We start from the raw sequence: 24,516 nt of genomic DNA, 5'->3' as shown, positions 1-24,516 counted from the left end.
AATATTTTATGTTATTTTAAGGCACATTTTGTTGAAGCATCTCTATGTTTTGAAAAGAATTGCATCCTATCGTCTTTTGGCTTCAGAGATAGTTTAAGGGATTTACCCCAGGCCAGGAATTTCAACTCACAGCTCCCAAAGGATATTTCAGTTATTCCTCTTGCTTTGGCTTTAATGTGAAACAGCCACTTAAAATGACATTTAGTTGATATTTGATGAAAAAAAAAAAAGAACTTTCAGCTTGCTAATTCAAAGTTAAACATCCAGTGCTTGATTGAAATCAATATCTTACTCAGTCAACAACAATTCTTCTATTTCTCTATTGTCCTATAATTTAACTCCAACCTGGCAACTTTTCCAGAACTGAACTTGAAATGCCCAGGGACACTGTGAAATGAGGAAGATTAACATTCTTTACCATCAAATGTTAGGGGTAATAAAAAGCTGTTTTAATGTCAGTATATGCAAGAAGTTCCCATGTGGACAATAGTATCTCACATGATTGCTGTCTGAATCCAATTTTTACATTTCAGAACACCAGGGTCTATATAATAGGAGTGTAAACATGCTCTAGGCCATTACATTTTGTATAAGTTTATTGCTGGGCAAGTTAAGATCTACATCTTAAACTCAAAGAAGAGCTATAGCAAATTCACAAATAATCTTTGTTTTTATATCTCTAACTCAGATTATTGCACAATTACTAAGCACGTAAAAAACTGTGTCTGGAATGCCCAGATATGTTTGAATTCTTGATGTCTCTTATTTAAGAGTAAGAGCTTAAGCTGGCTAACATTTTGTATTGAATTGTAGAATGGTTAATACTTAATTCCTTATTTTTAAGTTTTCTATCCAACAAAATTATTCCAAAAGTTCTCTTTTTTGAACTAAAAATATTTTGGCTGAAGTCTTTATTAAGATGTTTAGTATAGGCATTGGATATTGATTAGAATGTGTTATCAGAGAGTTGAAACTGGATTGTTGTCATCTTTCTGGCACAGAGACTAGAATTTTTGAGACTATTTTTTACTGTGCTTTTACAGCAATATACAGAATAGTATATTGTTAAATTGTTTTATTATAAAAGTTTGTAATTTTTTCAATGATTATGTTAAAATTGCCTCTGGGATTGAATTAATCAGATGAAATAAATCAGCATTGTATTAGTTTTCACGCTGCTGATAAAGACATACCTGAGACCGGGTAATTTATAAAGAAAAAAAGGTTTGGCCGGGCGCGGTGGCTCACGCCTGTAATCCCAACATGTTGGGAGGCCGAGGCTGGCGGATCACCTGAGGTTAGGAGGTCCTGGCCAACATGGCGAAACCACGTCTCTACTAAAAATACAAAAATTAGCTGGGCGCGGTGGTGGGCGCCTGTAATCCCAGCTACTGGGGAGGCTGAGGCAGGGAGAATCGCTTGAACCCGGGAGGCGGATGCTGCAGTGAGCCGAGATTGCGCCACTGCACTCCAGCCTGAGCGACAGAGCAAGACTCCGTCTCAAAAAAAAAAAAAAAAAAAAAAAAAAATTAGCCGGGCGTGGTGGTTGGCGCCTGTAATCCCAGCTACTCTGGTGGCTGAGGCAGGAGAATCGCTTGAACCCGGGAGGCAGAGGCTGCGGTGAGACGAGATTGCGCCATTGCACTCCAGCCTGGGCGATAAGAGCGAAACTCCGTCTCAAAAAAAAAAAAAAAAAAAAAAAGGGTCCGGGCGCGGTTGCTCATGCCTGTAAACCCAGCACTTTCAGAGGCTGAGGCGGGCGGATCATGAGGTCAGGAGATCGAGGCCACCCTGGCTAACACGGTGAAACCCCATCTCTACTAAATATACAAAAAAATTACCCGGGCGTGGTGGTGGGTGCCTGTAGTCCCAGCTACTTGGGAGGCTGAGGCAGGAGAATGGCGTGAACCCAGGAGGTGGAGCTTGCAGTGAATCGAGATCACGCCACTGCAGTCCAGCCTGGGCGACAGAGAGAGACTCCATCTCAAAAAAAAAAAAAAAGAAAGAAAGAAAGAAAAAAAGGTTTAGACCGGGCACAGTGGCTCACACCTGTAATCCCAGCACTTTGGGAGGCCCAGGCAGGCGGATCACAAGGTCAGATGATCGAGACCATCCTGGCCAACATGGTGAAACCCCATCTCCACTAAAAAATAAAATACAAAAAGTAGCTGTATGTGGTGGCGCACACCTATAATCCTAGCTACTTGGGAGACGGAGGCAGGATAATCGCTTGAACCCAGGAGGCAGAGATTTCAGTGAGCCCAGATTGTGCCACTCCACTACAGTTCCACATGGCTGGGGAGGCCTCACCATCATAGCGGAAGAGGAAGGGATGTCTTACATGGCAGCAGGCAAGACAGAACCAGAGCCAACTTAAAGGGGAAATCCCTTATAAAATCATCAGATCTCGTGAGACTTATTTACTACCATGAAGTCAGTATGGGGGAAACTGCCCCCATGATTCAATTATCTCCCACCAGGTCCCTCCCATGACACGTGGGAATTAAGGGAGCTACAATTCAAGATGAGATTCTGGTGGGGATATAGCCAAACTATATCAAGCATTATATAAAGTAAACACAAGCTACAAGAAAGAAAGGGAAAGAAAGGAAGTACCCAAGATAGTACTTTAGAAAACACTGTTATTTCCCATGTAAAAGAGCTTATTTCCTAATGCATATATTAATATTAAAAGTTAAATCTTCTGCAGTGGATAGCTATGTTCATATGAGTTTATATGTGTAAGTTTCTATCCAGGGTATTTATTAGTCATTTATTTATGTGTTCTTTGATAAACCGTATAGGTTATTTTTCAAACAGAATTCTAAATGAGCTTTTTATCTATCTGCTGAATTAGTAACTTTACATGGTATACTTTGGGGTGTAAGGAAGTCAGTGGTTAATTTTAGATGCAAAGATCTTTAGACGTAAAGATCTTCAAACACAATCAGCTTTTAAACTTCATGCTTCTGTATCATTTCAGGAAACATGCAGTTTTCTCTACTTGAGATTCTTAACACAATGACAGTGGAAGGGTTCAGAAATGAAGCTAACAGGAAATAAGGGACCAGAATGATATTGCAGTTTTGCTATGCTAGTCAAATCATACCAAGATAACCTAGATGTTATTTCTATGTACGATAGAAAGTTGGGGTCTAATTGTGCTTATTTTCCCTCTATTGTCTCAGAACCATTTTAGTCTAGTTTCTTTATGTCCTCACTCTATGTCATGTCTGTCCTATATATGAGGTTCTGTTTTAAGACAATGCACCTCTGAACAAATACCGCATAACAAGGCTTTTTTATCTAAGTCTCGCTATCTGGTACATCAGGTCTTCCTCTTCTGTTCTCTTTTTGTTTGTCTTGGCTATTTTGGTCCTTAGCATTTCCGTTTGAAATCTAGGATCCAGTTTATCTGTAGAATCTCTCGAATTTTAAATATAGACAGTCATTTTGATTGCAAATGGATAGCTGTGTCGCTCCTTTCCTACTACTTACAAATGTTATTTATTATTGTCTTACATTATTGAATTAGCTAGGCTGTCCAGCATTATGCTGAATAGTAGATGCCATAGTGGGATTCTTGTTATTCCTGACATTAAAGAAAAAGCTTTTATTGGTTCACCATTATGTATGATGTTTGCTATAAGTTTTTAGTAGAGACTCTTTATATGGTTAAGGAAGTATTCTTCTATTACTAGTTTGATAAGAGGTATTTTATTTTGTTGTTTTTTCATTTTGCTAAGAATTTTGATCACAAATGAGTGATAATTTTATAAATGCTTTTTAAAAGCATTTAGTATCTATTGAAATGATAGTATGTTTTATGATAATTCTCTTTCGTTTTTTGAGAGAGAGAGTCTCACTCTGTCGCCCAGGCTGGAGTGAAGTGGCGCAGTCTTGGCTCACTGCAACCTCTGCCTCCCGGGTTCAAGCAATTCTCGTGCCTTAGCCACCTGAGTAGCTGGAATTACAGGCTCACACCACCACACCCAGCTAATTTGTATATTTTTTTGTAGAGACAGGGTTTCACCATGTTGGCCAGGCTGGTCTCAAACTCCTGACCTCAAGTGATCTGCCCGCCTCGGCCTCCCAATGTGCTGGGATTACAGATGTGAGCCACTGCACCCGGCCTGATTTTTCTCTTTAAATGTAGTTTATTAAACAGATGGATGTTCTGATATAACATCTTGTATTCCTGAGAGAAACAGAAAATATAATTATGCAAATAACTACAGAAATGTCATGTAAAAAGTACAGCTTCATTAATGAGTTACAACTGTTGAAAGAATATTTTAAAAGGAAAGATAAGCATTTGTTAGCTGCTATTGGGCCTCTGCCAAATCTTAGACTTCAAGATATTTTTGCAGAGAAATATAGATAGCTACCAACCTATGCTGAGAATTTTTAAATGTCTTCTTTACTTGAGTGAAATACAATATAAAATAGCATGATTTTGAAAATTAACAATAATCAAAAACAATCACTTTGTTTTCATGCAGAATTCAACAGGTGGACACTGGTATCTATGTGGTAATTGACTGAATGAGAAAAGGTTATATGTTTAACTTTTAATGCAGTTAACTTTTTTTTCTTTTTTTGAGACGGAGTCTTGCCCTGTCCCCAAGGCTGGAGTGCAATGGCACGATCTTGGCTCACTGCAACCTCTGCCTCCCGGGTTTCAGTGATTCTTCTGCCTCAGCCTCCTGAGTAGCTGGGATTACAGGTGCCCGCCACCACCCCCAGCTAATTTTTGTGTTTTTAGTAGAGATGGGGTTTCACCATGTTGGCCAAACTGGTCTCAAACTCCTGACCTTGTGATCCGCCTGCATCGGCCTCCCAAAGTGCTAGGATTACAGGCGTGAGCCATGGCGCCCCGCGTAATGCTGATAACTTTTAATATTATAGGGAGAAAATATAATTTCTTCATGCTGTGGAAACATTGAGTATGCCAACAAAACCAATAAAAAGTTTTATATAGAACGCTTTTCAAATAGAAGCTGCAGGCTGGGCACAGTGGCTCACACCTGTAATCCCAGCACTTTGGGAGGCCAAGGTGGGTGGATTACCTGAGGTTGGGAGACCAACCAGAGACCAGTCTGGCCAACATAAGTGAAACCTCATCTCTACTAGAAATAGAAAAATTAGCCAGGCGTGATGGTGCATGCCTGTAATCCCAGCTACTCAGGATGCTGAGGCAGGAGAATTGCTTGAATCCAGGAGGCGGAGGTTGCAGTGAGCCCAGATTGAGCCATTGCACTCCAGAATGGGGGACAGAGTGAGACTGTGCTGCAACAAAACAAAACAAAATGAAACACCGAATAGAAACTGCAACTAATAATCAAACTTTTTCCACTCTGTAGGCTTTTTAAAATTGTTTTGATATTTAAAACAAATAGGTCCAGGAATTATAACAATTATGCTTTTCCTGGATAAGAATAATCTCTTAATTATTACATTTTTTATTTACTATTTTGGTGCTCTTAGACCTTTTCCACTATTTATTTCTAAGCTCAACATTTCTAAGTAACCTGGAAAACAGTTCTATTGTTCTGATGGGCATTTCATTTAGTATCCCAAATTTGAACTCCTTTATATGTATAGTTCTCCCTGAAAGAAATTTGTAGCTGTAAATCATGGAATTCTTATTAGTTTAGTCAATTCTTGTCTCTTTCAAGGACATTTCCCCACATATCTATACACGTGGTGAGTGCTACATCTCAGTTGGGTGGGGACTGGATGGGCTGATGCCAACTGGGCAGGAATGATTGGCAGTAGCTCTCTCGTTTTAGCAAGGAGCACCAACTTCACTCCACAACATCTGGACACAGAAGCCAGGGCCAGAAAAAATGGTTTTGCTAGGAAGTACCATCACCATCACTTCCTGAACCTGGGAGCTTCTAGATAGGCAACCAGTTATTTCCAGGTCATCCTCTTCCCACTAGACTCCAGGAATATACAAACTTAAAGTCAAGACTTGGCAAGCTAGATTTTTATGATTCGCATTTAACCTTTTATGTGATGTGATTTCTTTCTTTCTTTCTTTCTTTTTTTTTTTTTTTTTTTTTGGGAGACGGAGTCTCACTCTGCTGCCCAGCCTGGAGTGCAGTGGCATGATCTTGGGTCACTGCAACCTCCGCCTCTGGGGTTCAAGCGATTCTCCTGCCTCAGCCTCCTGAATAGCTGGGATTACAGGCACATACCACCACATCTGGCTAATTTTTGTAGTTTTAGTAGAGATGGGGTTTCACCATGTTGGCCGGGCTGGTCTCGATCTCCTGGCTTCACGTGATCTGCCTGCCTCGGCCTCCCAAAGTGCTGGGATTACAGGCATGAGCTGCCGCGCCTGGTCTGTGATGTGATTTTTGATGAAACTTTGTTTTGAGGCTTGAGCCCAACTTTCCTTTTTATCTAATTAGTATTCCATTAATATTCTTTAAAAACTTTCTTCATAGAGAATAAACTATTTAAACTCACCACTTTAAATAAATAATCATTATATGCTTTTATTCATTTAGTTACCATAATTATTATTTATCTTTAGTGTGCTGTATTCATAGTGTTTATTCTTGACTACAGAATGAGATCAAAGTCATTATTACTAATGCTAATGATTAAGTTTGCCATTGTGCTATATACCTTATATGTATTACCTCATTAATTTACAAATCCATGTTAATATCACTATTTATAAAAAGTGGTCTTTGAAATTCAGGGAGATTTTAACTGGCCAAAGCCCAAATTCAAAGAATTGAATTTCGAATGAAAACATTTCTTTCTCAGTTGTTTGATCTTACAAAATTAAAATACATTCCACTAGAAGTGCTTAAAGTCATTAACCATTTATAAACAATGAAAATGAAAAGATACAGATCACTGAAAACCCATAAGATTATAATGACTGAATTTGCCGGTATTAGCAAACGTTTTGAAATGTAAGAGTACTTGGCTTTCTTCCTCTACAGAGGGAATGAAGGAAGAAGATTGTCCCATCTCCGCAGAGGTCTCGAGATGGGGTGTGTTTTGTGGTGCAAGTAACCCAGTAAAACCAAGTAGCGTGGATGTAGTCGGAGGGAACCAGAGGCCAGTGTTTCCCTAGGCCTTGGATGCCTAGTGGGAAAGCCACAGGTGAGGAAAGACAGGCAAACACAGGTTGGCATGGCACTCATTCCTCTTGCATGTGCCCAGCCCTTGGCTGTCCTTACCCAGATGTCCTCATAAACTCTGAGCTGTGTCACAAGGGCAAACAAAACAGGCAAAACATCAAATATTACACATTATCAGTGACTAAAAGCAGGGCAAAATCATCTTAAAGTGGGAAGTTTTTTTGCTCCATGCTCTGAAGGTTGGGGTGTAGCTACCCTCTTAATCTGAATATTTTTATAAATAAAGTTTGAATTTGGTTATTTCACTGTAATGTTCTAACTAGTGCCAAGAGAGAGTCATGATCTGATTTCAACCAAGTTTCCCCATATGTAATTAGATAGTGATTTATAATTTTGGTTTTGAAATATCCTCTAATGTCTCCAGTTATCTCAAGAGATGCCATGAAGTTTTCCAAAAAATTCTGAAGAAAAATATTGAGACATCTCTAGAGGGCTCTTAAAATAATCCCTCCCTTTTTCTTTTTCCAGAATTGCACCATGCCAAACTACAAACTCACTTATTTTAATATGAGGGGGAGAGCAGAAATTATTCGTTACATATTTGCTTATTTGGACATACAGTATGAAGACCACAGACTAGAACAAGCTGACTGGCCTGAAATCAAATCAAGTAAGTAGCACAAATAATAAATGTAGGAAAAATATGCTTTCAGAACCTTTTGTTTTTCCTCAGGGAAATGAAAAAAAAAATCAAGGTTTTCAGAGCTCATGTAGCTTTAAATTGAGGAGCAGCAGTTCAGACTAAATAAATGCTGCGTGATCAAGCAAATCTCCTATTAGAGGTGAAAACACAAAACTTACAGAAAGAGAATGTAAAGGTAAACCAGTATAAAGCTTTATCAGATGAGAAGATGAGCTGAAATAAACATGAGACATTGTTTGTTTGTTTGTTTTTCTATTTTGTCACTGGGATAGCTGAAGTGCACAGAGTTTAGGTAATTTTTCCAGTTTCACGACCCTAGCAAGTACAACTGAGTTTCAAACCCAGGTCAGTTTAATACCAAGCTCAAGCTATTTGTACTAGACAATGCCAAAACAACACTACTATGATAACAGGCATATTAACAATGAATTGCCCCAGCCTTTGGAAGCATGAGTTCCTTAAAAGTCATTGCCCTTACAACCATTCTTTTTCTTAGCAGAGACCTCTTCTCTGGTGAGACAGTGTATCTTATTTCTTATTCTTATGATACTTTACCATTAATATCCAAATGTTTATTCCGATATCAGAATTTACACATGGGATTTTAAGACAGTGACTATATAATAGGTGAACATTACTTTTATCCACTAATTAATTAGACCAAGATGGATAGAAAGGTGCAGATATTACATGTAATAAATTTTGCCTGTTAGCTTTGAAATATAAGTTCACCGAGTGCCTCATTCCCTATTCTACCTGAACTTTTCATTGTTATTGAAAATGGAATTTCTGTATTTTCTTAATATTTCCATAGATTTTCAGAGTTGAAAGGAATCTTAAAATTCATGATGGTTAGGATATAGTTTAAAATGTTTTAATAGACAAAGACACAATGTAAAATTGTCTTAAAAACGATAGAAATTTCATTTACACAAAACCCCAAGTGGGTATCATGATTTTGCTCCATACAGTTGTCAAAGATTAGGCTTCTTGTTGATCTGCCACCCCTTGGTGTCTTATTGACACAGTGCGAGATAGCTCACGGCTCCTTCCATATTGTAGCTCAGAGAAAGTGTGAAAGAGGGAGGGGACACACCCCTTCCTTTTAACAGCATGACTAGAAAGTTGCATACGTCACTTGGTAAGCCCAATGGTCACATATTACTACAAGGAGAATTGAGAAATGCTGATTTAATTGTGGATAATCATTTGCACAGCTAAAAATCCAGAGTTTTATTACTCTAAGAAGAAAGGAAAGAATAGGTACTACTAAGGAGCAGTTTCTATTACAAATCTTATTTGGTCTCATCTGCTATCCAATTTAGCAGTGCTCTCTGGTGCTTGAAACCTGCTATGACACTCCCTCTGCTAGAACCTAGAAAATCTCCAGTCAACACATTCCATCATTGGATACTTTTATTAAAATATTCTCCTGGACAAACTTGGTAAATTGCACATGAGAGTTTACATTTTCTCTCTTTAAAACGTTTTTTCTCTCCTTTAATAACACTGAAGTACTTTAAAAAAGGGCAGAAGTCCATAAGGACAAAGAAATAAAGCTTGAATGTAGATATGATAGCGCACAATTCTGGAAGCTAAAAAGCAGGCCAAAGAATGGTAAAGTGACTTGGTAGGCCCAAAGTTCAAACATAAACCTTGAGGAGGAGAAGGCAAGCTAAATCACCAGAGATACAGAAAAAGGCTCATGAATTTGTAGTAGCAGATAACTCTAAAAGTTGAGCTGACAGAGGATTGACTGGAAAAATGTTGATGGAGAATTTTTCTTGACCCCTTTGTCAGACTTGTGATGGGGTGCCCCATTTACTTGGCTCACTGCACTCAATCCCTTGTGGGAGGGAGCACGTGAGCAAGCGAGCATGGGATCCAGCTGACCACTTTGGGTGCTGGCAGGAGCAAGCTCTGTGTGGGCCCCGCAGCAGCACCCAGGTTGGGGTGCCTGCGACCCCTGAAGCCCCAGAGGGCATGTTACAATGCTCTCTTAGCCCTGCCATCCGTGGACAGAGGTGTGTTATCAGCTCAGTGGGCCTCTTGCCTCATCACATGGGGTGGCTGCCCTCCACCAGCAAGGGCAAAGGGCCAGTGTGACAGCCTTTTTTGGATCCCTGTACTTGGTGGGTCCCCGCACTTGGTGGGTCCCAAGCTGTTGTCCAGCGTCCAAGAAGAACTACGTTGTCCAGACACTTGAAAGACGGTGAAGGCAGAAAATTTTATTAAGTGATGGAAATGGCTCCCAGCAGAGAGGGGAGCTGGAGAGAGGACACGGTGGGCAGGTAGTCTTCCCCTGAAGTCAAGTCATCTCTCCTGCGAAGTCCAGCTATCTCTCTGAAGTTAAGTCGACTCTCTCCAGCTGAGCCACTTTTCTTTCCTCTACCGAGTCTGGGGTATTTATAGGCACAGGATTGTGGGGCGGGGTGGGCTATAGGTAGTTTCGGAAAAGGCAACATTCAATTGGTAAAAAAGCATTATTCAGAAAGAACCAATCAGGAGACAGTGGGCAAACGGGAATAGATTTTCTTATGTGGGCCGCAGGTTTCAGGCTTTTTGGCTTGAAGGTGGGGTTTCACTGGGGACCTGCTGCTGTCTGCCTAGAATTTCTCTGCCTCCTGCCTCTATCAATGTGAAGAAGCACTGTGACCACCATATCCCTTCTCGTCCCTAGAATAAGTGTGGAGGTTACTCTCGGGGGAGGATATACCAGAGGCTTCTGGGACAACAGACATGTCTTGAGGACACAATGCTATAATAAAGGTGGGATTCAATGGAAGTATAGAAACTAAATGGTGAGATCCATAGCACCTTTCCCCTGCTCTACAATCAGAAGGCTACAACCAGGCTAATATTCCTCGAGTAGAAATTCCTCTCTGGGGAAGCTGATCAGCTCAAGTTAATAAATGAATGAGAGTTTCTTAATGAAACAGCCCAGCCCAATCTGTTGGCAAGCCCCTCCCATGCACACTGAGCTTACAGGTAGTTTTTATTTCTTTGCCTTTTAAGACATAAATGGCAATCAAAAATCAATAGATATTTGAGAAAAATCTAACATAAAACATACCTAAACAAAGAAGCAGAAAAAAAAAGCAACTCTGAGGAAACCAAGATGATTTAGCAAGAAAAAAAAAACCACTTCAAACATTTTTTAAAATCCTCAGAGAAATAAGAGAAGATATTCTATCCATGAAACAAGAACACTGTAATAGCAAACTAAATATGGCCCGAGAAGGACTCTGTACTACTATATTTGAGTCCCTGTAGATGAACTGTAACCTAACTTAGTAAGTAGACAAGATTAAAACCTAACTTAGGAATATGCACCTATAAGAAGAGCTGAGTCTTGGCCAATCCCAGCAGCCACACTTCAACCACTCATATACTGCTGAGTGTTCAAACTGTGTTCAAGTAAGGCAAACTCTGGGCTGTAACCAATCCAGTTGTTTCTGTACCTCGCTTCCGATTTTTGTATGTCACTTTACTTTTTCTGTCTATAAATTTGTTCTGATCATGAGGCCTCCCCTGGAGCCTCTGTGAATCTGCTGTGATTCTGGGGACTTCCCAATTTGCAAATCGTTCATTGCTCAGTTAAACTCCTTTAAATTTAACTCGGCTGAAGTTTTTCTTTTAACAACAGGGTGCTGTCAAAAGAAATGTTCAAACAGTTCTTGAAAATTAAAAATATGATACAAACACATCAATAAAATGACAAAAAATAAGGATATTTTTCCCAAAAGTACAAAAATAGGACAAATAAATTAAAAATAAAAGAAGAAAGAAAGGAAACTTGAGGCTCAGTTTAGGAGGTCCAACTTTCAAATAAAATGCTGGAAAGAGAGAACAGAAAATAGAAGGGAGACTAATTTTGAAAGATATTCCTTATACAAAGTTGAGATCTGTCTTCTTATAGCTTTCATAGATTGGTCTTGGACTTAATAATTTTAATCCATGGAGAACCAGATTACTCCTTCTTTTACAATCAAATATTTAAAGAAACCTAGTTTCTTTAAAGACATCATAGAAAAAAAAGCTATTGCTGAGTGGTTAGTTCAATAAAAATGTGCTGAGTGAAGATAAAGGTCTTTGGCAGAATTTGTAATCGGTTCCCATTTAATTCATGCATCTGTACCTCTACCTACATAACAAATTTTGGAACTTCCTTGTCAGTTTCTCTGATTATCATTGTGAATTTTAGTCCAACTTTCCCATCCCTGACTCTACTTCTTGATTTAGATGTCATTTTTCCCTGGACTATCTGAGATTTACAATCACATCCAGGTCCAAAGGACAATTCACTTTTCTTCCTTGAGTGCTCATTTATATTCCCTGATTTGCATTTTTTCACCACTCAAGTAGGTATCCTCCAAACAAGTTCCTGTTACTGTACATCTGCCATTTAAGGTGTGATACCTATGGAGAACACAGTGTTTAAGGTACAAGAACAGCACAGAGCAAAATGGGACCATCATTCCTGTCACAAGACTAGAAATCATTGTAAGACATTTTACCAAGATCACTGTAGTTATTTTGCCAGCCACATCACATTGAGGCCTCATATTCAGTGTAACAAAATTCCTTAATGCTTTTTAAGATTTAGAATACTCCCATTGACACCTCCAACAACACTGGTATTATTATTATTTTTTCTGGAATCAAATGAAGGACTTAGCATTTGCCTTCTTAAATGTCTTCTTGTTAGATGCAGCCCAATGTTCCAGTTGTGGGCAGTTATCCCAAGGTGGGCCCAAACACTTCCAGTAGCTAAAAGCTCACTATCTCACAAGAAAACACATTCTGTTGTCAATGGCTTTAATGCGAACAAAATTATTCTTCGTCTGCCCTTTATTCTACTACCCTTTGATTCTAGTTTCACATTTTAGAGGTAGTCAGAATAAGTCAAATTTTTCTTCTATTTGATAATTCTGTCCTATTTGAGGTGGTGATGTTCCACTTAGCTAGTTTTATCTCCTCCAGGTGAAGAGTGCCAAGATTCTTCAACCAATCGTCAAAAAAATAAGATTTTCAAATCTCTTACTAATTTGGAGACTATTCTCTGAGCTTGCTCTGATTTTTAATATCTTTCTCAAAACATGGCTCATAGAACTAAGAAAACAGCTGAGCAAGGGTTCCAAGTGACCTCAGTGTGAAGCCTACCTTTACCAGGTGTGTGACCAGGGCAATTTATATAACCTCTTAACTTCATCCCTTCATTTATAAAATGAGATAGTTATCACCTACTTCATAGGGTTGTTGTAAGTAAAAGAAGACCTAATGGGCATGCTAAATATTTAGTACAATGCCTAGCACAAAAAAAACCCCTCCCTGACGATAAAATTAGGCATTTTGATTCCTTCTTGTTCACATATTTTGCTTCAAATAAGGCATCCCAACTCATGTCAATTTCATTTGAGACTTTGTTTTGCTCACTGAAGTATCTCAGGCACCAAAAATAGTAGTTGGGACACTCATTACTTAAAGGTAAGTACTTAAAGGTATTTTTATTCCGGATGTGAAGTACAGTTCTCTTATAGTTATTTAGGTGTGCATATGAAAGATACTTGAAGGAGATACACAAAGTTGATTCTAGTAGTTGTATGACTGCTAGAGACATCAGAGTGTGACTGGCACTTTATTATTTTCTCTCTTTTAAAATAATTTTATGTCCGAAACTAAGGCACTGGTTGGGAAAGTTGTGATCAATACACATGGCAAAGTATTATGTAGTCATTAAAAAGATGATGTTTCATTGATTTAGAAAGATGTTTAAAAGATACTGTGAAATGAAAAGTGATTTACAAAACATTACATGCATTATAATTTGTTTTAAAATATATATGGGAAATCAATTAAAATATTAAAATGGTGAAAACTATGTGGCTGAATTATTTTTATTTATCAGTTTATAATTTTTCTATAATAAATGTATATTACTTTGTGACAAAAATATAATAGGTTTAGATAAGAAAACAGTAGGATTTACAGATAAAATATTAATATGGTATCTGCTATCAGTCTGTCCAATATTTGTGCAAAAATGCTTGCTGCCTTGCTATACATTTCAAATAGTCCCTCATCAAAATGAAGTGAGGCTTCAAAATTAATGACTAGAGGTATCTGACACTCATCTCCTCAAAGAAGGATCAAAATAGCAAGTAGATAACCACACATCTAATAGAGCATCTAAGAGAGAAGACTGGAATTCAGCTGGGAAGTAATGGGAAACCTCTGAGGCACAGAAAGAAAAGGAAGCGAAGCAGCTGACGTGGCTGGAATCAGCTTGGAGCCAGGAGGGACTCCCCATTGTGGGGAAAAGGTAAGAGAGATATCCCCAGTGCTCCACATTTACTCCGCAGACTCCTGCAATTCTAGCCATGGGAGAGCCTCCCTGGGCCTTATGGTCCCTGATACTAGGGTAGGGAGTGCCTGGAGTCCATGTGAGTACATTGTTCCAGAGAGGAAGTTTGTTCTGTGTCCTACACACCCCCTGAGACCCAAGTAGCTGCATCATGGTGCCACTTGGAGAGCTAGTCCCTACCAGATTATATCTTGCCCTGGAACCCAAAAGCCTGTGCATCTCCACATCCCTGGAGCCCTGCTGACATCCCCCCACAACAACCCAGAGGGCTGCAGCATTGCAATGCTGGCTTCACTTAGTGTTGTGGCTGGGTCCCCAGCACTTTAGCCCATGTAGTGTCCCAAACCTTTGAGAATAGACAGTGTAGCATACCAGAGAGGCTGCTGCTGTAACACAGGAAGCTAAAGCATGCACTCTCCAGAGTCTGAGAGCTGCCTGCCTGGGGCTGTTGCCACAGACAGCAACCATACCTTCTCTAGTATCAGGGCCACAATGTATCTTCATGCACCTTTATGAAGCCTGGGGACCAGCTCACCAATATGCCATTCCAGGACCTGAGGAGAGTACTGCCACACTCATCACCACTAGCATTTATGTGCACCATCTGGGGGCCTGAGGACCAGCCCACCCCACCCACTACCACTGCCACTGGCACCCAAGCACATTATCCAGGGGTCTGGGGATCAACGTGCCCTGCCTGCTGCCACTGGTGCAAACATGCACTCTCAGGAGACCTGAGGACAGGCCTATCTTGCCTGTCACTGCTGCTGCCAATTCCTGAATGCATTGTCCAGTGGCCTGAGGATCAGCCTACTCCACCAGCCACCACCAGTGCTTGTGCACATCATCCAGGGGCCTGAGGTCACCTGTTCTGCTTGCCACTGTCATTGGGACTCACAAGCATTGTCTAGGGGGCTGGATCTGCCTTACCCAGCACTGCTGGTACCAGTGCATCCCATTCAGGGGCCTAGGAATCCACACACCCAGGCCACTGTAGCCACCGCTAGTGCCTGAGGATGAGTCCACTTGGCATCTCCCTCCTGAGCAAAGCCTCACCACAGCCTCCACTAATAACTACAGCCTAAGCCACTGAGAAACTCACAGACACCACTGACTCTGACTATAGCTGAAGAAATCATATGAAGACTACATTATTGCACCTACTTAGAAACAAAGCTAAAGTACCCTACCCAACCAACACTATAGATACATCTATAGGAAAAAGGCTTTCCCTACAAAAATCAATCCATAAAACTGAAAGGAGCGACTATTATACCAGATGCACAGAAATCAACATAAAGACACAAGAAATATGAAAAAGCAAGGAAATGGGACATCTCCAAAGGAACCCAATAATTCTCCAGTAACCAATTCCATAAAAAAGGAAATACGTGAAATGCCTGAAAAAGAATTGACAATAATGGTATTAAAGAAACTCAGTGAGATACAAAAGAATACAGATAATACAAAGAAATCAGGAAGACAATGATCTGAATGAGAAATTCAATATAACAGATAGATATTACAAAAAATATCCAAACAGAATTCTGGAGCTAAAGAATTCAATGAATGAAATAAAAAAAATACAACTAGAGCTTCAACAATAGACTAGATCAAGCAGAAGAATTTCTGAACTTGAAGACAGGTCTTTTGAAATAACCCAGTCAGACCAAAGAAAAAAATAAAATAAAAGAATGAAAAAAGGATGAAGAAAGCCTGCATTACATCATTTGGGAAACCATAAAGCAACCAAATGTTTGAATTTGGGGATTTTGGGAATTCCAGAAGGAGAAGAGATGGACAAAGGCATAGAAAACCAATTAACAAAATGATAGTTAAAACTTCCCAAGTCTAGCAAGAGATTTAGACTTCCAGATACATTAAGCTCAGGTATAGATTCAACATTAAAGTCATTAAACATTAAAGTCAAACTGTCAAGTTTGTCAAGTTGTCAAGTTTGACTTTGTCCTCAAGGACAAAGAGAATTCCAAAAATAGCAAGAGAAAAGTGTCAAGTCATATGTAAAGGAATCCCCATCAGACTAACAGGAGATTTCTCAGCAGAAATTTTACAGGCCAGGAGACAATGGAACGATATGTTCAAAGTGCTGAAAACAAAAAACAAAAAACAAAAAACAAAAAACAAACCTGCCAGCCAAGAATACTATGACCAGCAAAGCTATCCTTCAAAAATGAAGGACAGATCTGTTCCAAGATGGCTAAATAGGAACAGCTCCGGTCTGCAGCTCCCAGCATGATTGACGCAGAAGATGGGTGATTTCTGCATTTCCAACTGAGGTACCTGGTTCATCTCACTGGGACTGGTTGGTCAGTGGGTGCAGCCCATGGAGGGCAAGCTGAAGCAGGGTGGGGCATCGCCTCACCCAGGAAGCACAAGGTGTTGGGGGATTTCCCTTTCCTAGCCAAAGGAAGCTGTGACAGACTGTATCTGGGAAATTGGGACACTGCCACCCAAATACTGGGTTTTTCCAATAGTCTTAGCAAATGGCACACCAGGAGATTATATCCCGTGCCTGGCTCAGTGGGTCCCATGCCCACAGAGCCTTGCTCACTGCTTGCGCAGCAGTTCGAGATCGAACTGCAAGGCAGCAGCCTAGCTAGGGGAGGGGCATCTGCCATTGCTGAGGCTTGAATAGGTAAACAAAGTGGCTGGGAAGCTCGAACTGGGTGGAGCCCACTGCAGCTCAAGAAGGCCTGCCTGCCTCTGTAGACTCCACCTCTGGGGGCAGTGCATAGCTGAACAAAAGGCAGCAGAAACTTCTCCAGACTTCAACATTCCTGTCTGACAGCTCTGAAGAGAGCAGTGGTTCTCCCAGCATGGTGTTTGAGTTCTGAGAATGGACAGAGTGCCTCCTCAAGTGGGTCCCTGACCCGTGAGTAGCCTAACTGGGAGACAGCTCCCAGTAGGGGCTGACTGACACCACATACAGCTGGGTGTCCCTCTGAGATGAAGCTTCCAGAGGAAGGATTAGGCAGCAATATTTGCTGTTCTGCAATATTTGCCATTCTACAGCCTCCGCTGGTGATGTTCCGGCAAACAGGGTCTGGAGTGGACCTCCAGCAAACTCCAACAGACCTGCAGCTTAGGGACCTGACTATTAGAAGGAAAACTAACAAACAGAAAGGAATAGCATCAACATCAACAAAAAGGACATCCACACCAAAACCCAATCTTTAGGTCACCATCATCAAAGACCAAAGGTAGATAAAACCACAAAGACGGGGAGAAACCAGAGCAGAAAAGCTGAAAATTCTAAAAATCAGAGCACCTCTTCTTGTCCAAAGGATCGCAGCTCCTCCCCAGCAATGGAACAAAGCTGGATGGAGAATGACTTTGACGAGCTGACAGAAGTAGGCTTCAGAAGGTCAGTAGTAACAAACTTCTCTGAGCTAAAGGAGTATGTTTTCACTCATCGCAAGGAAGCTAAAAACCTTGAAAAAAGATTAGACGAATGGTTAACTAGAATAAACAGTGTAGAGAAGACCTTAAATGACTTGATGGAGCTGAAAACCATGGGATGAGAACATCGTGATGCATGCACAAGCTTCAGTAGCCGTTTTGATCAAGCGGAAGAAAGGGTATCAGTGATTGAAGATCAAATTCATGAAATGAAGTGAGAAGAGAAGTTTAGAGAGAAAAGAGTAAAAAGAAAAGAACAAAGTCTCCAAGAAACATGGGACTATGTGAAAAGACCAGATCTACATTTGATTGGCGTACCTAAACGTGATGGGGAGAATGGAACCAAGCCGGAAAACACTCTTCAGGATATTATCCAGGAGAACTTCCCCAACCTAGCAAGACAGGCCAACATTCAATTTCAGGAAATACAGAGAATACCACAAAGACATTCCTCGAGAAGAACAACTCCAAGACACATAATTGTCAGATTCACCAAGGTTGAAATTGAGGAAAAAATGTTAAGGGCAACCAGAGAGAAAGGTCAGGTTACCCACAAAGGGAAGCCCATCAGACTAACAGCGGATCTCTCAGCAGAAACTCTACAAGCCAGAAGAGAGTGGGGGCCAATATTCAACATTCTTAAAGAAAACAATTTTCAACCCAGAATTTCATATCCAGGCAAACTAAGCCTCACAAGTGAAGGAGAAATAAAATCCTTTACAGACAAGCAAATGCTGAGAGATTTTGTCAACACCAGGCCTGCTTACAAGAGCTCCTGAAGGAAGCACTAAACATGGAAAGAAACAACCGGTACCAGCCACTGCAAAAACATGCCAAATTGTAAAGACCTTCAAGGCTAGGAAGAAACTGCATCAACTAATGAGCAAAATAACCAGTAACATCATAATGACAGGATCAAATTCACACATAACAATATTAACCTTAAATGTAAATGGCCTAAATGCTCCAATTAAAAGACACAGACTGGCAAATTGGATAAAGAGTCAAGACCCATCAGTGTGCTGTATTCAGGAAACCCATCTAACATGCAGAGACACACATAGGCTCAAAATAAAGGGATGGAGGAAGATCTACCAAGCAAATGGAAAACAAAAAAAAAGCAGGGGTTGCAATCCTACTCTCTGATAAAACAGACTTCAAACCAACATAAGTCAAAAGAGATAAAGAAGGCCATTACATAATGGTAAAGGGATCAATTCAACAAGAAGAGCTAACTATCCTATATATATGTGCACCTAGTACAGGAGCATCCAGATTCATAAAGCAAGTCCTTAGAGACCTACAAAGAGACTTAGGCTCCCACACAATAATAATGGGAGACTTTAACACTTCATTGTCAATATTAGACAGATCAGTGAGAAAGAAGGTTAACAATGATGTCCAGGACTTAAAGTCAGCTCTGCACCAAGCAGAACTAATAGACATCTACAGAACTCTCCACCCTGAATCAACAGAATATACATTCTTCTCAGCACCACACCGCACTTATTCCAAAACTGACCACATAGGTGGAAGTAAAGCACTCCTCAGCAAATGTAAAAGAACAGCAGTCACAACAAACTGTCTCCCAGACCACAGTGCAACCAAACTAGAACTCAAGATTAAGAAACTCACTCAAAACTGCACAAATACATGGAAACTGAACAACCTGCTCCTGAATGACTACTGGGTACGTAACAAAATGAAGGCAGAAATAAAGATGTTCTTTGAAACCAATGAGAACAAAGACACAATGTACCAGAATCTCTGGGACACATTTAAAGCAGTGTGTAGAGGGAAATTTATAGCACTAAATGCCCACAAGAGAAAGCAGGAAAGACCTAAAATCGACACTCTAACATCCCAATTAAGAGAACTAGAGAAGCAAGAGCAAACACATTCAAAAGCTAGCAGAAGGCAAGAAATAAGTAAGATCAGAACAGAACTGAAGGAGACAGAGACACAAAAAACACTTCAAAAAATCAGTGAATCCAGGAGCTTATTTTTTGAAAAGATCCAAAAAATTGATAGACTGCTAGCAAAACTAATAAAGAAGAAAAGAGAGAAGAATCAAATAGACACAATAAAAAATGATAAAGGGGATATCACCACCGATCCCACAGAAATACAAAGTACCATCAGAGAATACTATAAACACCTCTAAACAAATAAACTAGAAAATCTAGAAGAAATGGATAAATTGCTGGACACATACAACCTCCCAAGACTAAACCGGGAAGAAGTTGAATCCCTGAATAGACCAATAACAGGCTCTGAAATTGAGGCAATAATTGATAGCCTACCAACCAAAAAAAGTCCAGGACCAGATGGATTCACAGCCAAATTCTACCAGAGATACAAGGAGGAGCTAGTACTATTCCTTCTGAAACTATTCCAATCAATAGAAAAAGGGAATCCTCCCTAACTCATATTATGAGGCCAGCATCACCCTGATACCAAAGCCTGGCAGAGACACAACAAAAAAAGAGAATTATAGACCAATATCCCTGATGAACATTGATGGGAAAATCCTCAATAAAATACTGGCAAACCGAATCCAGCAGCACATCAAAAAGCTTATCCACCAAGATCAAGTTGGCTTCATCCCTGGGATGCAAAGCTGGTTCAACATACTCAAATCAATAAATGAAATCCATCACCTAAACAGAACCAAAGACAAAAACCATATGATTATCTCAATAGATGCAGAAAAGGCCTTGGACAAAATTCAACAGCCCTTCATGCTAAAAACTCTCAATAAATTAGGTATTGATGGGACCTATCTCAAAATAATAAGAGCTATTTATGACAAACCCACAGCCAATATCATACTGAATGGGCAAAAACTGGAAGCATTCCCTTTGAAAACTGGCACAACACAGGGATGCCCTCTCTCACCACTCCTATTCAACATAGTGTTGGAAGTTCTGACAAGGGCAATCAGACAGGAGAAAGAAATAAAGGGTATTCAATTAGGAAAAGAGGAAGTCAAATTGTCCCTGTTTGCAGATGACATGATTGTATATTTAGAAAACCCCATCATCTCAGCCCAAAATCTCCTTAAGCTGATAAGCAACTTCAGTAAAGTCTCAGGATACAAAATCAATGTACAAAAATCACAAGCATTCTTATACACCAATAACAGACAAACAGAGAGCCAAATCATGAGTGAACTCCCATTCACAATTGCTTCAAAGAGAATAAAATACCTAGGAATCCAACTTACAAGAGATGTGAAGGACCTCTTCAAGGAGAACTACAAACCACTGCTCAACAAAATGAAAGATGATACAAACAAATGGAAGCACATTCCATGCTCATGGGCAGGAAGAATCAATATTGTGAAAATGGCCATACTGCCCAAGGTAATTTATAGATTCAATGCCATCCCCATCCACCTACCACTGACTTTCTTCACAGAATTGGAAAAAACTACTTTAAAGTTCATACTTTAATGAACCAAAAAAGAGCCTGCATTGCCAAGTCAATCCTAAGCAAAAAGAACAAAGCTGGAGGCATCATGCTACCTGACTTCAAACTATACTACAAGGCCACAGTAACCAAAACAGCATGATACTGGTACCAAAAAAGAGATATAGACCAATGGAACAGAACAGAGCCCTCAGAAATAACAGCACATATCTACAACCATCTGATCTTTGACAAACCTGACAAAAACAAGAAATGGGGAAAGGATTCCCTATTTAATAAATGGTGCTGGGAAAACTGGCTAGCCATATGTAGAAAGCTGAAACTGGATCCCTTCCTTACACCTTATACAAAAATTAATTCAAGATGGATTAAAGACTTCAATGTTAGACCTAAAACCATAAAAAGTCTAGAAGAACACCTAGGCAATACCATTCAGGACATAGGCATGGGCACGGACTTCATGTCTAAAACACCAAAAGCAATGGCAACAAAATCCAAAATTGACAAATGGGATCTAATTAAACTAAGGAGCTTCTGCACAGCAAAAGAAACTACCATCAGAGTGAACAGGCAACCTACAGAATGGGGAAAAATTTTGCAATCTATCCATCTGACAAATGACTAATATCCAGAATCTACAAAGAACTTAAAACAAATCTACAAGAAAAAAATCAAACAACCCCATCAACAAGTGGGTGAAGGATATGAACAGACACTTCTCAAAAAAAGACATTTATGCAGTCAACAGACACATGAAAAAATGCTCATCATCACTGGTCATCAGAGAAATGCAAATCAAAACCACAATTAGATACCATCTCACACCAGTTAGAATGGCGATCATTAAAAAGTCAGGAAACAACAGGTGCTGGAGAGGATGTGGAGAAATAGGAACACTTTTACACTGTTGGTGGGACTGTAAACTGGTTCAACCATTGTGGAAGACAGTGTGGTGATTCCTCAAGGATCTAGATATAGAAATACCATTTGGCTGAGTGATCCCATTACTGGGTATATACCCAAAGGATTATAAATCACGCTACCATAAAGACACATGCACATGTATGTTTATTGCGGCACTATTAACAATAGTAAAGACTTGGAACCAACCCAGATGTCCATCAATGTTAGACTGGATTAAGAAAATGTGGTACAGATATACCATGGAATAATATGCAGCCATAAAAAAGGGTGAGTTCATGTCTTTTGTAGGGACATGGGTGAAGCTGGAAACCATCATTCTCAGCAAACTATCGCAAGGACAGAAAACCAAACACTGCATGTTCTCACTCATAGGTGGGAACTGAACAGTGAGAACACTTGGACACAGGAAGGGGAACATCACACACTGGGGCCTGTTGTGGGGTGGGGGTAGGGGGGAGGGATAGCATTAGGAGATATATCTAATGTAAATGATGAGTTAATGGGTGCAGCACACCAACACGGCACATGTATACCCATGTAACAAAACTGTACGTTGTGCACATGTACCCTAGAACTTAAAGTATAATACAAAAATGAAGGAGAAATAGTCTTTCTCACACAAGCAAAAACTGAGGAAATGTATCACCAATAGACTGTTCCTACAAGAAATGCTTAAGGAAGCCCTACATCTGGAAGTAAAAGGATGATATCTACCATCGTGAAAACACATGAAAGTATAAAACTAACTGGTAGAGCAGATACATAAATGAGAAAGAGAAATAAATCATAAGTTATTACTATAGATAACCACTAAATCACAAAGATAAATAAGCCCTTATCTATCAATGAATATAAATGATTTAAATTCCCCAATTAAAAAGATACAAAGTGGCTGAATCAAAAACAAAATAAAAGCCAACTATCTGCTGCCTACAATTAACTCCGTTCACCTGAAAAGACACATATAGACTAGAAATGAAGGAATGGAAAAAAATATTCCATACAAACAGAAACCAAAAGCATGCAGGAGTAGCAATGTTTATAGCAGACAAAATAGACTTTAAGTAAAAAATGTAAAAAGAGAAAAAGTCATTATATAATAATAAAGTGGTCAATTCAGCAAGATATAACAATTGTAAGTATATGTGCACCCAAATATATGAAGCAAATATTGTTAGAACTAAAGTTAGAAATAGATCCTAACGTAATAAAAGTTGGGTATGTCAACCCTTTCCTGTCAGCACTGGACAGATAATCTAGCCAGAAAACCAACAAAGAAATATTGGGCTGAATCTGCGCTATAGACCAAAAGGACCTAACAGACATTTACAGAACATTTCATCCATAGGCCGGGCATGGTTGCTCACGCCTGTAATCCTAGCACTTTGGGAGGCTGAGGTAGGTGGATCGCTTGAGGTCAGGAATTCAAGACCGGCCTGGCCAACATAGCAAAACCCCATCTCTACTAAAAATACAAAACTTATCTGGGTGTGGTGGCACGAACCTGTAGTCCTGGCTACTCAGAAGGCTGAGGCAGGAGAACACTTGAACCTGGGAGGTGGAAGTTGCAGTGAGCCGAGATCGCACCACTGCACTCCAGCCTCAGTGACAGAGTGAGACTCCATCTCAAAAAAAAATTTTTTTTATCCATAAGCTACAGACTACACATTCTTAGCAGCACACAGGATGGGCCATATGTTAAGCCACAAAACACATCTCAATACATTTTTTTAAATTTTTAAAAATTGAAATTATATAAAGTATTTTCTCAGACCACAATGGAATAAAACTAGAAATCAATAATAAAAAGAGCTTTGGAAACTATACAAATATATGGAAATTAAACAACATGGTCCTGAATCACTAGGTCAATGAAGAAATTAAATAAGAAATAAAAAATTTCTTGATCATTACATTGTGTGCATGTATCATGTACCCCATAGTATGTGCAATTATTATGTATTAGTTTTAAAAAGCTATGGCTAAGTTTTTACCATAATTCAATATGGAAATCAAACTCTTCATAATCCTCAGACTACGATTTTAATAATCTGCAATTGAGGCTACAAAAAATAATGAACCTTTACAATTAATTTTTTAACAGTAAGCATGTAAAATACAGTATAGTATATGGTGTCATTATAAACCTGGGCTTAAGAACCAATTCTGTCACTAATTTTAAATCAGGTTTTCTAACAACTTAAACAAAACTTATAAAATGTAAATATTCCACTACAGGTTGTCAAGTGTTCCTTTAAAAATATTTAAGAATTTCATGATTTCATAAAATCATGCTTTGTTTTCACAATGATCAGTAAAAATGGAAGTAATATAACTTCTGGTTTTGTTATGAAGTTAATTCTTTGCTCATTTTATTTTAAGCTCTCCCATTTGGAAAAATCCCCATTTTGGAAGTTGATGGACTTACCCTTCACCAGAGCCTAGCAATAGCAAGATATTTGACCAAAAACACAGGTAACATGTTTATTGTGCTTAAGGTTTTTGATAACTGAAACAAACACATGATATATATTCAACATTCATTAAATGACTGTAGCATAGCATAC

At 39.4% G+C, this 24,516-nt stretch overlaps 1 protein-coding gene across 1 annotated transcript in view; it reads left to right on the top strand.

The window, feature by feature from the left end:
* The window catches only part of HPGDS (hematopoietic prostaglandin D synthase), a 104,179-nt gene that overhangs the window by 59,547 nt on the left and 20,116 nt on the right, over positions 1-24,516 (top strand). The window contains exons 2-4 of the mRNA XM_054484816.2: positions 6,966-7,128; positions 7,635-7,776; positions 24,332-24,424. Of these exons, the coding sequence (XP_054340791.1) occupies positions 7,644-7,776; positions 24,332-24,424 (226 nt within the window). The 5' untranslated portion in view covers positions 6,966-7,128; positions 7,635-7,643. The remainder of the gene's footprint in view (positions 1-6,965; positions 7,129-7,634; positions 7,777-24,331; positions 24,425-24,516) is intronic.

Source organism: Pongo pygmaeus, chromosome 3 (genome assembly GCF_028885625.2).
Source record: "Pongo pygmaeus isolate AG05252 chromosome 3, NHGRI_mPonPyg2-v2.0_pri, whole genome shotgun sequence".
NCBI lineage: Eukaryota > Metazoa > Chordata > Mammalia > Primates > Hominidae > Pongo > Pongo pygmaeus.
The sequence above is the reverse complement of the archived record's forward strand: the minus strand, read 5'-3'. Positions and strand labels throughout refer to the sequence as shown.